Source organism: Talpa europaea (genome assembly GCF_964194135.1).
Source record: "Talpa europaea genome assembly, chromosome: 2".
In the NCBI taxonomy this organism is placed as follows: Eukaryota; Metazoa; Chordata; class Mammalia; order Eulipotyphla; family Talpidae; genus Talpa; species Talpa europaea.
The window spans coordinates 121,732,026-121,747,485 of NC_140068.1; the positions used below are offsets into that span (position 1 = coordinate 121,732,026).

A 15,460-nucleotide genomic window follows, 5' to 3' on the forward strand; every position below is an offset into this window, starting at 1 on the left:
AGCATCATTTATTGAATAAACTGTCCTTGTTGCATTGCATATACTTTGCTCCTTTGTCAAAGATTAGGTGCCCATAAATATGTGGGTTTATTTCTGGGTTTTCTATTTGATGCCATTGGTCTGTGTGTCTGCTTTTGTTCCAGTACCATACTGTTTTAATTATTATGGCTTTGTAGTATAATTTGAAATCTGGCAGTATGATGCCTCCATTCTCCTTTTTAGTCAGGAGAGCTTTCATTATTTGCAGAAACCTTGATATTGTTGACATCAAAACCAAGCCAGAGGCCTCCCTGGTGGCGCAGCAGGTTGAGCAGAGCACTGTGAAGCTGTCCACTGCCTCTGCAGCATGGGCTCGAATCCTGGCCAGCTAGGGAGATTCCCACATGGCACAGCAGACCTCTCCTATCTCACCCACTGCTCCGCTCAGCAGTGCTTTCAGTCTGTCTGCCTGTTCTGTGCCCCGCTGTCTCTGGTGAATCGCCTCAGCCTCCCATGCCTCTGACCTGTACCCCACTTCTTGTATAAAAAGGACAAATCTTTAATAAAAAAAGGAGCCTGTCTACATTCTCAAAAACAATGTAGGATTGTTCCATATTCTCCATGTTCTCACCAGCACTTGTTAATATCTGGTCTTTCTAATATAAGGCATTCTTACAGACATGAAGTGATTTGTCACTGTGTTTTAAATCAGGGGATCATGAACAGATCAAAAAGGTGTGGTACATATATACAGTGGAATGTACTCAGTGATTGAAACCATAAACTTATGCCATTTGGGAAATATGGATGGGGAAATATGGTAGGGAGTATATTAAGCTTGATAAGTCAAAAGGAAAAAAAAATATCAGGTGGTTGTCCTTATATGTGATATATACGAAACCAAACAGAGGGTCAGAATAAAGACAAAATTTGCAACCTGATTATAGATTTGAGACATACAGAAGGGGAAAGGGAGAGAGATGGTTCCAAATAGGGGAGAGAAGAGCACAAGGGACTGTAGTGATGGATCATGGGTGCTATGGTGGTGACGGAACTACAAGGACTACACCTGAGAGAGAAATCAAATATTATACAAAAATTAACAATGAATAGATTTAATTTAAGAAATTTATATCAATCACTGATATAATGGGGGGGTGAGAGAAATTCTACCACATTCAGTTCTACACAAGGCATAGCTCTCTCACTCGGTGAAGGAAAATAATATTGAAGAAATTCAGGTGAATCACCTTAAATGATAACATTCTCAATAGTCCACTGCATCCTCAGAATGTCCCTCTCACATCTCTCTCTGGTGTGTCCCAGGGGATGAGAGACATCCCAGAGTCCTGGGGACTGTTTCTGCTGAGGAAACACAAAAGAGAACCTGGTCAGAGGCCAGAGATGAGACCCTCGGAGGAAATGATGAGGGTGACAGTGAGCCTCCAGTGGGCTCTGAGACCTGGGACGCTGGTCGCGAAGGACCCACCAGACGGGGGAATGCTTTCAGCTACAAGCAGTGATTCTCTATTTTTCTCAGCATGGTTATATGGGAACTATGAACAAGGACCTCTGCATTTTATCGTAAGTCAGAGAAAGCAAAACAAACTTGCCTCGCATGCCATGCGCGTGAGCTCACACACACCACATATGTGAACCCTTGGGCTTGTTGGACATGCCTGTCCTGTGAGCCTCTGTTGCTAAGTTACCACAGAGGAGACTTCCAAGGACAAAGCGAGTTCGGGGTGTCCCTCCCAGGCTGTTTCCCCCCTGGTACATGTGCGTTTTCTCAGCGTTTTGGTCAGCCCTTCCCTTGCCGGCCTCAGGTCACCTCTCGATCATCCTCATGCAACATCCCCCCTTTCTTTTTCTTTAAAAAGAGGGCTAAGATCTTTGAGGTGGAGTATTGTTCACTCATGGTTCGGCAGAGGAAGGAGTATCCTACACAAAAAATAATCACACATATTAGTACAACAATCACAGCACTACTAACGCTATGGGTCATGCTCTGCATAAATGATTGTGAGTCCATTCCCTGAAGTGCCTCGGCTATTCCTTGAGCCAGTGCCTCATATGTTTCCTTGGGTAGATCAAGCAAAAAACAATCCAACACCTGTTGTTGAAGAGCATGAACATCCAAGGACATATTACCAGAGATACTGTCAGGTGGTATCGGATTACCTGCCAGAAGTGGTTCAAACTACTGTACTGCACTGGAGTCACATAGCAAGCTGAGACATTCCAGTCACAATGTAGCATAATCTGATGTTGAAGTGCTACAAACTGGCCACCTAGCCATTGAACAGCTTGTTGTAATTTGCCCAGGCAACCCTCCAGTTCCTCATCCAGATGAAGGTGAGGCTGCCAAAGCTGCCTGGAATCCTTGTGACCTTGCATTCCAGCTCATAGTCTGCAGCAGTGGAGGATTAGGGACATAGATCCAATAAAAAAATTCTGCACCAATTACCTCCACAATGGCCATCATTTCAAAAAACAAAATCACAGAATTTTGAGGTTTCTTCGTATGGGCCACCACTCTCAGCTTGATGCACCAGCTTCTTCAACTGTCCCCATGTTGGAGGATCTGCCTTATTGCTGTTGAAAGTGGGGTTGGTCACTGCTATCAGGCTCAAGCTGTTCATCTCCTGAGTCAGAGGCTTGAAGTGGAATCTCCCCCTCTTGGCCATAATGAGGCTTAATCAGTTTTGAAGGTAACCACCGCTCTCTGGCTTCCAGACCTGGAGAAACACAAGTAAACCCTCTTCCCCAGGTGAGCACCTCTCCCTTTTCCCACTGATTGGTCATCTCATCTTTCCACCAAATGGGCTGTTTTACTACAGCCACTTCTGAATGCCAATGCTTTTTAGCTGCAGAACAGTCAGTATCAGCCTGCAAATTTAAAAAAAATTAGAGTAATAAGTGCTTGAGCAATCAGTGTAGCAGGGGACTCTCTCCCCCTTTTTTGATTTTTAAGGGCAGATCCCAGGACGTAGTCTTAGGAAACAGTTTTTTTCCAGGGTTTTGTGTATGTTAGAGAATAACAGTCTGCCACCAGTATTGTCCATGAAGTTCCAGTATTGACAATCCTTCATTACTGGAAATTAGTTAGGCCATGCCAAAAAAGCATTAGAAGGCATTAACCAAAACAAACAGTAAATATGTCAAATCACAGGAAAAAAGAAGCAAAAAGAAAATTCTGAAAACTAGTTTAACTTATTTAAAAACAAGTTTTCTCCACCTTGATTCCAATTTTATATAACAGTACAGCAAAATATTTGTGAACTAAATTTACTTTTAGACCAATTTGCCTATTTTTGCATAAAATCACAAGGCAGAATAACCAAACAGCAATTTTTGATAGCTTTGTTGGAATACTCCAAATAGGATCAGATGGAACTGTTAAAATAGGGTCTAAAAATAGGCTTCAGGAACACAGCTGGTCTCCCCAGACTCCACCTGGGCTTTCCTCTTTTTGAGGGTACCAGGACTTTTTCTTTTTCTGGGTTGGCCAGTCCTGCCAATGAAGGCAAGCTTCCTCATCATTTTTGGAGGTCTCTGGAACCCTATGAACAAAGCAGCAGTTTCTCCTTTTTTTGGTTCAGCTCTATGTCAACTCCCTGGAAAAATTCCACTCAAAGCCACACAAAATGTAAATACAACTTAGCTAAAACCTAGTAAAAATCAGGTGTAACTCCAACAGTCTATGCAGTCCTTTGCAGAAAATTTTTACTGTCAAAAGTTGCATCAATTTGAATCAATTGAGGCCTTTTCTCTTTATTTTTTGTAGAAACCATTGAAGTACACAATATTGCAAGGCAACAATAACCATTGACAATTTGCATACATACCAGGTACTGAAAGATTTTTGCCGGAGGCCAGCTCCTGCAAAATGTCATGTCAAGGGTCCTCACAGGACAAGATGGCATCAGCAAAGTGGAGGGATGAGGGGATGAGGGAATGAGGAGACACAAACACTTGATAGGGTGCAAGTATCTCCTGCTGAGGGTCTCAGAGGGTCTTTATTTATACATCAGAATTTTTTTATTTGATCATTACATCATGCATTATGTCATTTACATTGTGTCAGAATTTATTTTTGATCACTCAGTGCACAACCCATTTCTTAATTTTCCTAGTCTATGATTAACTTGGTTACTTGGTTACATTAACTTGGTTACATATTTTCCTAGGTGATGTATGTTATTCAGAAAATAAAAACAGGTGCTACACACTACATGATTTATGCGGTCAGGCTAGGTAAATAAAACAAGGCTAAGCAGGGATTGTAAGATGGAGGGCGGCCTCCTATTTTCTATATAGAACCTAAGGTTTCCTGGTACCATGGGAACAGTATATGGTGTGTCTTTCTCAGACCATTTTGCCTCCCCTGGTGCCTCAGGGCCTTCTCTTCTGGTTCCAACAGCTCTATCAAATGTGGCTTGTTAAAGAACTCAATGTTACTCATGGTAACTGAGTTACAAATTGGAGGATGTGGAGAATCATTGGAAACCGTTTCATTATCAATCATGTTGGAAGGCACTTTTCTTAAACTACTGAGGTGTGCATCACCGAAACTGGCATTGATGCCAGCACTCATTGTGTTATTCTGGATCTTATAGAAAACTTCCATGGTTTCAATAACTGCCACAACCGAGTGAAAAGAAGTAGCTGGAGCCAGCTAAGGAGTTTTCTGACGTTTCAGAAATTTCCCCCATGCCCGGACCTTGGCAGACAGCATGAGTAGCATGGCCTGCACTAGATTTTGTTTTAGAAAACCAATATTAACATTTCTGTACATGCCAAAGTTTTACCATTTTCCAAGTGACAATACTTCCCTTTCAGTGTAACTTTATTAAGTAGACCAAATAGTACAAATTTATCTAATGTCTTTCCCAGGAGGAAAGGGAGAAAGTTTGTGGAGTGTTTCTGGAGCTTTACTGAGGTTCCACAAAATTTCCTTCAATTGATCAAATGAGAGGCTACCAAATTTTACTTCAATTTAGATTTTTGGAAAGCTTTGCCATAAATATTAGAAAACAGCAACAACAACCATATTTAATCTCTATGAAAGTTCCAGCCCTAAGTATAATATTGACATTCAAATCATAACCTTTAATTTTCATCTCAAAAACCTTAGTAATTTTTCAGACACTTAAAAGACATTATGTACCCAACATCATTAACCCAGACAAGAGCTAAGGTTATACCCAATGCGAGTTTATAAGTACATGTTTTAAAACAACCCATTGGATTAAAACTCAGTTACTTTTAACCAAAAATTATTCCAGCTGATGTGTTCCCAAGACACTAAGGTATCTAAGAAAGTTTAGTTGTAGCTTTAGTTCCTGTTATGACTGGAATTCCATTTTGCAGGGCTGTTAATAAAACAATGGCACATACCAAGTTTTTCTAGGCTGGCTAATAATCAAACAAGCATTAGGCAGATTAATAAAAACAAGAAAAATCAGAGTAACATATAGATACTATGTACATTTTTCATATACATGTGACTCAGTAGGAAAGACAAAAGTACCTTTTATACCAGAAGTTTCTTTTGAAATAAACACATTTAAACAGAGTAAATTATTAATACTTAACATTATAACTTTAAAGCATATATGCTTTGAATTATATCATAAGATTTATAATTAATCCTCTGGAGGTAAAAAACAAAACAAAACAAAGACAGTTACAAACAAACAGAGAGTTCTTGATATTCATATTCAACTTTGGTCATGTGTATAAATTTTAAGAGATATTTATTTTATCAATATTTGTGAAGACACTGAGAAACCTGTTAATGATTTAATTTTAGTTCTATAACAATTCTTTTAGATCAAACATATTTTAAATTTGTATTTTTAAGAGTGACTCTGGCTTTGAAGAAGCTGTGCACAGAGAATTTACATTAGTATTTTAAGACCTGAAAAAAAATTCCTTCAAAATTGTAAAAGAGCCTTTATAAAACATCTCAAACAACCTAGTTTTTGAGATGCCTTAGCTTCTCATTTATGTTTGATATTCTCAATTACCAAGTTTTTTTTGTTACACTTTTATATTAAGAAGGTTTTTAATGAGTTAAAAGCCAAAATCTTTACATAGAATATGTGTCCAATCTTAATTATTACTAAAGACCTTGGGCTTGAGACTACAACAGTCACGGCAGTTTTTACTAACTTTTTTTAGATAAGAAATTTTTTTTTGAGTTTATATTTTAAAGAAATGATCCTTTGGCTTTAAGTTGTTATTGTTTTATCTCACCAAGAACAAGCATATTTTGAAAAGATTTATTTATTTATTTATTTATATAAGAACCAGGGTACAGGTCAGATGCGCGGGAGGGTGAGAGGATTCACCAGGGACAGAGCGGGGAACAGAACAGGCAGACTGACGAAATACACTGCTGAGGGGAGCAGCGGGCAAGACAGGAGAGGTCTGCCACGCGATGTGGGACCCTCGCCAGCCAGCCGGGATTGAACCAGTGCTGCAGAGGCTGCGGACAGCTTCACAGTGTGGCACTCAACCACCTGCGCCACCAGAGGAGGCCTTGAGAACAAGCATATTTTTAAGACAAAAAAGAGCAAGTAAGTAAATTTAAAAGTTTTTACTCAAGCAATAAGCATTTTGTAGGAGACACAGGGAAATAGGATTTTTACCTATAGAACAGGCCAGAATGGTGTTTTAAGGTGGACAAAAGGAGAGTCCAGTCCCCCACAGCAGAAAGGCAGCAGAGACCTGCCAGTGATCTCAACACTGGAGAAAAAGTCCAGGCAGCTGCTTGCTGAGACTGGGGTAGCCTCCACCTGTCCACCACAGTGGGTTTACATTATTTTAATAAAAACCTTTTAGTCTCATATAGTCATATTATAACCATTTCCTATCACTTTAACAATTGTGAATGAACTTCGAATACCATTTTTTAGAAATAACTTTTTTATTTTTCTTAAAAAAAACAAATGGCAAAACTCTAGTGGCAGAAACCCTGGCCTCCCCCCACCCCAAATAATTAACAGGAAAAGCTTGAAGCATTTCTTCCTCCATTTATAAGACTGTGTCACGTTATCTCTTACTTGTTCCCAAGTTTCTATATCCAGCAACCTGCCCTCTGGGAACCATGGGTTATATTTTTCAACTACCATTAAACATTCTAGAATCTGGTTAAGGGGTATTTTTGCCCTATGGTGAGAAAGCAGATGCTGCAGAAGCAAAGCGAAAGTAGAAAGCCTTGAAGAAGATTGCCCCATCTGGAATTCCCACCTCTACTCACATCCTTCTGTGGAGTCGTGACCACTGCTGTCACCTCGTCACTTCAGTGGGAGGTTTCTCCTTCAGGTCCCTGTTTGGGTGCCACTTGTGAGCCTCCAGTGGGCTCTGAGACCTGGGACGCTGGTTGCAAAGGACCCACCAGACGGGGCAATGCTTTCAGCTACAAGCAGTGATTCTCTACATTTCTCAGCATGGTTATATGGGAATTGTGAACAAACACATCTGCGTTTTATCATAAGTCAGAAAAAGCCAAAACAACCTTGCCTCACACACCATGTGCGTGAGCTCATACACATCACTTATATGAGCCCTTGTGCTTGTCGGACATGCCTGTCCTTGTGAGTCTCTGTTGCTAAGTTACGACCAAGGAGACTTCCAAGGACGAAGCAAGTCCAGGGCGTCCCTCCCAGGTGGTTTTCCATCCTGGCATATGCGAGTTTTCTCAGCGTTTCGGTCAGCCCTTCCCTTGCCATCCTCAGGTGACCTCTTGATCATCCTCGTGCAACAGTGACTCTCCCTAGAGTTCCCTCTACACTGTCCTCAGGGGCTCAGGGATCCAACCCCTGATCTACACTTACCTGCACCCTGAGTGTAGCTGATTGCTTGTCCCCCTACAGGAAGAAACATCATGTGAGATAAGGGAGTAGTCAGCGCATGGAGTCCTAAAGGAATCTCCAAGTCTGGGTCACAGGGAAATTTCTAGAACTGTGATTGAAGACCCAGGTCAGGACTGGGATATATGAAGAATGGATATGAAAGGGAATTGGAGTCTTTCCACAGCAGGGTCCCTTCCCATTGGCATTTGCTGGGAAACAGATCCCCATCACCACAATTATAAGGTGAATAATTGGTGATTCATTTTCAAAAGTGTTTTACAAAAACCTGAGTGTTAGCAATCAGCACCAGACTGGGCAACATATGTGTGGATGGTACTTCCTCCTACCCAGGTAAGGCAAGTCCTCCCTGGGACATGAAAGTCCCCAGTGGACAAATTCCCCTACTCCCTTCCCTACCTGAGCACTTCTTCCTCCACATCACAGCTGCAGCCACCACAGCTCCAGTGAGCACAGCTCCAAGGAAAACCAGGCCAGCAATGATGCCCGCGGTGGGGACAGAGGACTGAGGAGGGGGCACTGGAAGGGACAGGAAGATGAGACCCTGAGCCCCAGGAACATCCTGACTCTCTGAAATTCTCCAGAAGGGCTCCTGATTCCTCCAAGCAGAAGCTCAGGGCCTCTCTGGTGGCACAATGGGTTGAATGCAGTGCTCTGTAGCTGTCCACAGCCTCTGCAGCACGAGTTCGATTGCCACCTGGCCAGGGAGATACCCACATGGCATGGCAGATCTCTCCTATCTCGCCTGCTGCTCCCCTCAGCAGTGTTTTCGGTTGTCTGCCTGTTCTTCTCCCCATTCTGTCTCTGGTGAATTCTCTCACCCTCCTGCACCTCTAACTTTTACCCCAGTTCTTGTATAAATAAACAAATATTTAAAAAAAAGAAAAAAAGAAACTCAGAGCCCATCCTTACCCCATCTCAGGACTTGGGGTTCCAGCAGCCCCTCATGCTGCACATGGCAAGTGTAGCTCTGCTCCTCTCCAGAAGGCACCATCACAGCCGCCCACTTCTGGAAGGTTCCATCCCCCCCAGGCCTGGTCTCCACCAGCTCCATCTCCTGGGTCAGTTCCTCCCCATCTCGCTCCCAGGTCAGGGTGATGTCTGCAGGGTAGAAACCTAGGGCCCAGCACCTCAGGGTGACATCACGGTCAGAGGTGACGTGGAGGGAAACCTGTGTCTTTGGGGGATCTGAGGAGAAGGGTCAAAAAAAATCACACTTTGGGTTTTCCTTCCTGGACACTGAAGCAGACTCACTGACCATCCTCAGAACAAACATGACAATTGGTTTGGAGGGAGGAAGCACAAAACCCAAAAACCAGCCTAGTCTGGGGAATCTGGGATAATTAGGTAAGAGCCCATGAGGGAGGATGCGGGTCTCTGGGGAGAACACAGATTTTTACTCCAGACTTGGTTGGAGGGTGAATGACACAGAAAGGCAGGAGTCAGGTCCAGAAATGTTCTCAGACCAAAAACAAGACCTTGAAAGAGAAGCTTATGTTTCCCAGGATGGCTGCCAGGTCAAAAGAATCCTGGAAGAGTTCTTTCAGGATGGCCTCCCCTCCCTCACGAGAGACTGGATTCCTTAACCCTCCAGAAAAGTGGTGTCTTTTGGGCGAGTCTCTCTCTAGCACAGAACAGGACACCCAGGGGGACTCTCCCTCTCTGCCCAGAAAGCAGCTGCTGTTCTGCCCATGATTCCATTCGCCCCCCACGAAACCCCCCTCTTCCAGTTTGAGGGGAGGTCCAAGGCCTTTTGGCCCCTCTTACCTGTGCGCTGCAGCACCTCCTTCCCCAAAACTAGAAATCTGAGGAGCCACGGGAAGCACCTGCTCTGCACACTGTGCCTGACGCGCTCGGCCCTGCCCGCCGCCTCCCACGCGCGCTGGGTGATCTGAGCCCCCGAGTCTGCGGGGGTCCAGGAGCGCAGGTCCTCGCTCAGGGAGATGAAATCCGCGCCCTCGTAGGCGAACTGGTCATACCCGCCGAGGAGTCTCAGGTCTGGGCTCACTTCGCAGCCAAACATCCTCTGGAGGGTGTGAGACCCTGAGACCCACCCCTGTGGTCAGCCCCGAGGTCACCCCGCCCTCTCTGAATAAACCTCAATAAACCTAAACTGAAAATGAAATGCAGGCAGGAATGTCCCGCGGGCTCTTCCCGGTGGAGGGTCCTGGCAGATCCACCCGCCTCGAGGGGTCAGTGGACCCTGAGACCCGGGACACCCCGGCCTCATGATGGGAATGGGGGTGACCTGACCCTGGCCCCGCTCCGCGAAGCTCACCGTCCTCGCTCTGGTTGTAGCGGCCGCGCAGGTCCCTCAGGAGCGCTTTGAACCACTGCGCGTTGTCCCTTTGGTTCTGAGTCTCCTCGTCCAGGGCCTCCTGCCCCACCTGCCCCGCCCAGGGCGCCCGCGGCTCCGCACTCTGGCCCGGAGAGTCGCTGTCGAAGCGCCCGAACTGCGTGTCGTCCACGTAGCCCACGGCGATGTAGCGGGGCTCCCTGAGGCCGGGCCGGGACATCATGGTGTAGAAAAGCCTCAGGGAGTGGGAGCCTGGGGGCAGGAGGGGAGACCCGGGCTGACCCTCCTCTCAGAGCGGGCCCAGGGAGATGGGCCTGGAGGGGAGAAAGGGGCGGGGCCGTGAGAGTGAAAAGGGGCGGTGGGCCAAGAAGGGCCCAGACTCAGGGGACCAGAGCACTCAGGGGAGGCGGGAGGGACAGAAGGGGCCAGAACACAAGGAGCCTGAAGGGGGTACAAGAGGTTGGGGGAGATGAGCCTTTCCTGGGGTCCTGCACCTGCGGGGGCTCCTGGCTCCTCCCTCCTGGAGCAACAGTGTCCAGCTGGACACGCACTCACCCGCCCGGGTCGCCATCAGGGCCAGGGGCCCCCAGAGCAGCAGCAGGAGGGGGAGGGGCATCACACTCATCCAGGAGCCTGGGGAGAAGGAGTCCAGGAGAGTCCTTGGAGACTTTGTAACTGGAGCAGGAGGATGCTGATTGTCTTCCCAGGAAATGGGGAGAGAGAATGGGGGTGAGTGTGGGGTCATCAAGGCTGCCCCACCCCACAGAGCCTGTGAGAGGGAGACGTGATGCTGTAACAGTGTGACATCCACAGACAGGGGAGGCTCCAAATTCCCTTCCCCACTTTTAGGAGGAGTGGATTTGGGCTGGGGGAAGCAGCAGCCTGGAGGAATGAAGAAACTAGCAATATTTTGAGATAAATGTGAATATTGATACTGAATTAAAACTAAACAGATGGGGCCTCCCTGGTGGCACAAGGCGTTCAGACACAACCTATGAAGCTATCCACAGCCACTGCAGCACAAGTTTGATCCCCAGCCATGGAGATACGCACATGGCAGAGCAGACTTCTCCTGACTTGCCTGCTGCTCCCCTCAGCAGTGTATTTCACTCAGTCTGCCTGTTCTGCTCCCCACTCTGTCTCTGGTGAATCCTCTCACCACCTCCTGCACCCCAGTTCTTGTATGCATAAATAAATAAATCTTTTTTTAAAAAAGATTTATTTATTTATTTATACAAGCACTGGGTACAGTCAGAAGTGTGGGAGGGTGAGAGAATCCACCAGAGCCAGAGTGGAGAGCAGAACAGGCAGACTGAATAAGTACACTGCTGAGGGGAGCAGTGAGTGGCAGGAGAGGTCTGCATGCCATGTGGGACCCTTGCTGGCGGCCAGGGATTGAACCGGTGCTGCAGAGGTTGAGGGCAGCTTTGCAGCCCAGCACTCAACCACTGCGCCACCAGGGGAGGCCCATAAATCTTTTAAAAAAAAAATATATATATATATATACAGGTGGTAGTTTCTCGAAGGTTATTTGTAAAGTGAAACCTGAAATAATATCATGGAATATTTCCTATTGTTACATTTCCACAGGCCTCTCTTGCGTATTGGTTGGAACTTGTGCTAATGTATGATTTTTTAAAAATATTTTACTTCATATAATTCTTACATAATTTTTCATTTTTGCACAATGTATACATTTTCATTTTGGTTGTATTCCCCATACAATTCCACCCCCCTTATTTTTTTTAAAGATTTATTCACCAGAGACAGAGCAGGGAACAGAACAGGCAGAGTGACTGAAATACACTTCTGAGGGGGGCAGCAGGCGACACAGGAGAGGTCTGCTGAGCCATGTGGGACCCTCTCTGGCTGGACAGAATTGAACCTGTGCTGCAGAGGCTGCCCACAGCTTCACAGCGCTGTGCACAGCCATCTGTGCCACCAGGGGAGGCCCAGCACCCCCTTTATTTTGACCCTAATCCTTCCTCTCCCCACCACCACCATCCCCCACCGTAGTGTGTCTCTGGTTTATATTTCCTTGTTGATTTTGATTTTTTCTTTATTATAGTTAGTCTTTTTCCTGGTCCCTTATTTAGGTTTTCCAAATTCCTGCTGTGAGTGAGACCATCCAGTAATTTTCTTTTTCTTTCTGGCTTATTTCGCTGAGCATGATCCCTTCCAGCTCCATGTTGCTGCAAATTGCATGAGTTTATATTTTCTGATTGCTGAGTAATATTCCATTGTGTATATGTACCACATCTTCTTGATCCAGTCATCTATTTTTGGGCATTTGGGTTGTTTCCATAGCTTAGCTATTGTAAACAGTGCTGCTATAAACACAGGGGTACAGGTGCCCCTTTGAATTGATGTTTCTGTGTCATTTGGGTAAATACCTGGGAGTGGAATTGCTGGATCCTGTGGAAGCTCTATCTTTAGTAGGTTGAGGAATCTCCACACAGCTTTCCATAGTGGTTTGACCAGTTTGCACTCCCACCAACAGTGCAGAAGAGTTCCTTTTTCTCCACACCCTCGCCAACACTTGTTGTTGCTAGTTTTTTTAATATGTGCCATTCTCACTGGTGTAAGTTGGTAGCTCATTGTAGTTTTGATTTGCATTTCCCTGATTACAAGTGCTGTTGAACAATTTTTCATATACCTGTTGGCCATTTGCATTTCCTCCTAAAAAGGAGAAGTTCCTTTTTATCTCTTCTGCCCATTTTTTTTGACTGCATTATATACTTTATTTTTGTTGAGTCTCATCAGCTAGCTCTTTGTAGATTTTTGTGATCAGTCCTTTATCATTAGTGTTGTGTGCAAAAATTTTCTCCCAGTCATTGGGGTTTCTCTTTGTTTTGGTTATTGTCTTTTTTGCTGTGCAGAAGCTCTTTAACTTGATGTAGTCCCAGCTGTTTATATTTTGCCTTCATTATCACTGCTTTGGGTGATGTGTCTACAAAGATGTTTTTGAGGTGCATGTCATGTGGTGTTTCGCCTATATTTCCTTCTTTATATTTTATGGTTTCAGGTCTTAAGTCTAGCTCTTTAATCCATGTTGAGTTGTTTTTTGTGTATCATGTGAGGTAGCAGTCAAACTTCATTCTTTTGCATATAGTGTCCCTGTATTCCCAGCACCATTTATTGAACAAACTTTCTTTGTTTCATTGCATAGTCTTTGCTCCTTTGTCAAAGATTAGTTGATCATAAATCTGTGGGTTTATTTCTGGATTTTCTATTCAGTTCCAGTGGTCCATGTGTCTGTTCTTGTTCCAATACCATGCAGTTTTGATTATTATGGCTTTGTGGTATAGTTTGAAATCTGAGAGTGTGATGCCTCAATTCCCTTCTTTTTTTTTCAGGAGGGCTTTGGCTATTCAGGGGTTTTGGTGGCTCCATATGAATTTCATCAATATTTGTTCTATTTCTTTGCAGTATGTCATTGAAATTTTTATTGTAATAGCATAGCATGGAATCTGTAAATTCCTTTTGGTAGGATGGCCATTTTGATGTTAATTCTTCCAATTCTTGAGTAGGGGATGTCTTTCCATTTCTTTTGTCTTCTTCTATTTCTTTTAACAGTGTTTTATAGTTTTCTTTGTATAGGTCCTTTACCTCTTTTATTAGGTTTATTCCCAAATATTTGATTGTTTTTGTTTTAATAATAAAAGGTATGGCTTTCTTGATTTCTTCTTCTTCAGATTTATTGTTTGTGTATAGGAAGGCTACTGATTTTTGTTGTTGATTTTCTATCTTGCCACTTTACTATACTGATTGATTAGTTTAATTAGTTTTTCTGTCGAGTTTTTGGGGTTCTTTATGTATATTATCATATCATCTGTGAATAATGATAGTTTCACTTCTTCCTTGCCTATTTGGATTCCTTGTATGTCTCTCTCTTGTCTTATTGCTCTGTCTAGGACTTCCAGTATTATATTGAAAAGCAGTGGTGAAAGTAGACATCCTTGTCTTGTTCCAGATCTTTTTTTTAAAGCTTTATTTATTATTTATATATAAATAAAGATTTATTCATTTTATTTATTTATTTTATTTATACAGAAGTGTGGGAGGGTGAGAGAATTCACCAGAGTCAGAGCAGGGAACAGAACAGGCAGACTGATGAAGTACACTGCTGAGGGGAGCAGCTGGCAGCAGGAGAGGTCTGAGTGCCATGTGGGAACCTCGCCTGGTGGCCAGGTGCTGCAGGGTGCCTTGATGCCTCAGCCAGGTAAGACACTGACAAGCAGCTAAGAAAAAGGGCCTCACACTGTGTGGCCAAAGCTAAAGGGCCTCACACCGTGGGGCCGAAGCTAAAGATCCTCACACCGTGGGGCTGAAGATTCCTTGTGCTTCACACCGTGGGGCTGAAGATATAACATCCCTTTGGTTTTTGTTCTTGGTCATAAAAAGAGAGCTGTGTGGAGATTTCTTGACCTACTAAACATAGAACTTCCATATGATCCAGCAATTCCACTCCTACGTATTTACCCAAGGGACACAGAAACATCAATTCCAAAGAGCACCTGCACCCCTACATTTATAGCAGCACTATTTACAATAACTAAGCTTTGGAAACAACCCAAATGCCCAAAATTAGATGACTGGATCAAGAAGATGTGGTGCATATACACAATGGAATATTACTCAGCATTCAAAAAAGATAAACTCATGCAATTTGCAGCAACATGGATGGAGCTGGGAGAGATCATGCTCAGCGAAATAAGTCAGAAAGAAAAAGGAAAATACTGGATGGTCTCACTTAAAGCAGGGATCTAGATAACTTAAATAAGGGACCAGGAAAAAGAATAACTATAAGAAAGAAAATATCAAAATCAACAAACAACTATGAACCAGAGACACTCTATGGGGAGTGGGGGGCAGGGAAAGGATGGCTTGCAGTCAAAATAAGGGGGTTGTAATTGTATGAGGAATATAAAATAAAATTTAAATGAAAAATAAAATGATAAAAAAGGAATGTATTTAAGACAGATATGTTAAATGTCTTGAAAAATTTAGTGTCCAAAAAAATGGCTATCTTTGAAAAAATGGTACAATAGGAAGAAAAATAGTTTAAAGGTCTGAGAGAAGTATCTTAAAAAATGCTATGTGACAGAATGACTTGCTTTAAAAATATTTAAGTTTATTATCAGTAGTGTCCTTATGAACAACCAAACTTTAATTTCTTTTTCATTTGCAGTAAAGACTCAAGTATTCTTAAACTGCTTTTACTGGTTCTTAATGGGAAAAAAAAACTGTCTAGGCTATCTAAAATCTTGTTTCTCTTTTTTTTTAAAGAATTTTTTTTATTTTT

At 43.6% G+C, this 15,460-nt stretch overlaps 1 protein-coding gene across 2 annotated transcripts in view; it reads right to left on the reverse strand.

Annotated features, from left to right (window-relative positions):
• The window catches only part of LOC311167570 (saoe class I histocompatibility antigen, A alpha chain-like), a gene marked incomplete at its 5' end in the record, with an annotated part of 516,604 nt that overhangs the window by 449,270 nt on the left and 51,874 nt on the right, over positions 1-15,460 (reverse strand). Inside the window, one exon of one of the 2 annotated variants that reach the window (XM_084228675.1) lies at positions 8,635-9,047. The exons of the other annotated variant lie outside the window; for it this stretch is intronic. Coding sequence (XP_084084801.1) covers positions 8,755-9,047 — 293 coding nt within the window. The 3' untranslated portion in view covers positions 8,635-8,754. Of the gene's footprint in view, positions 1-8,634; positions 9,048-15,460 lie in introns of those variants that run through there. 2 annotated transcript variants of the gene reach the window in all.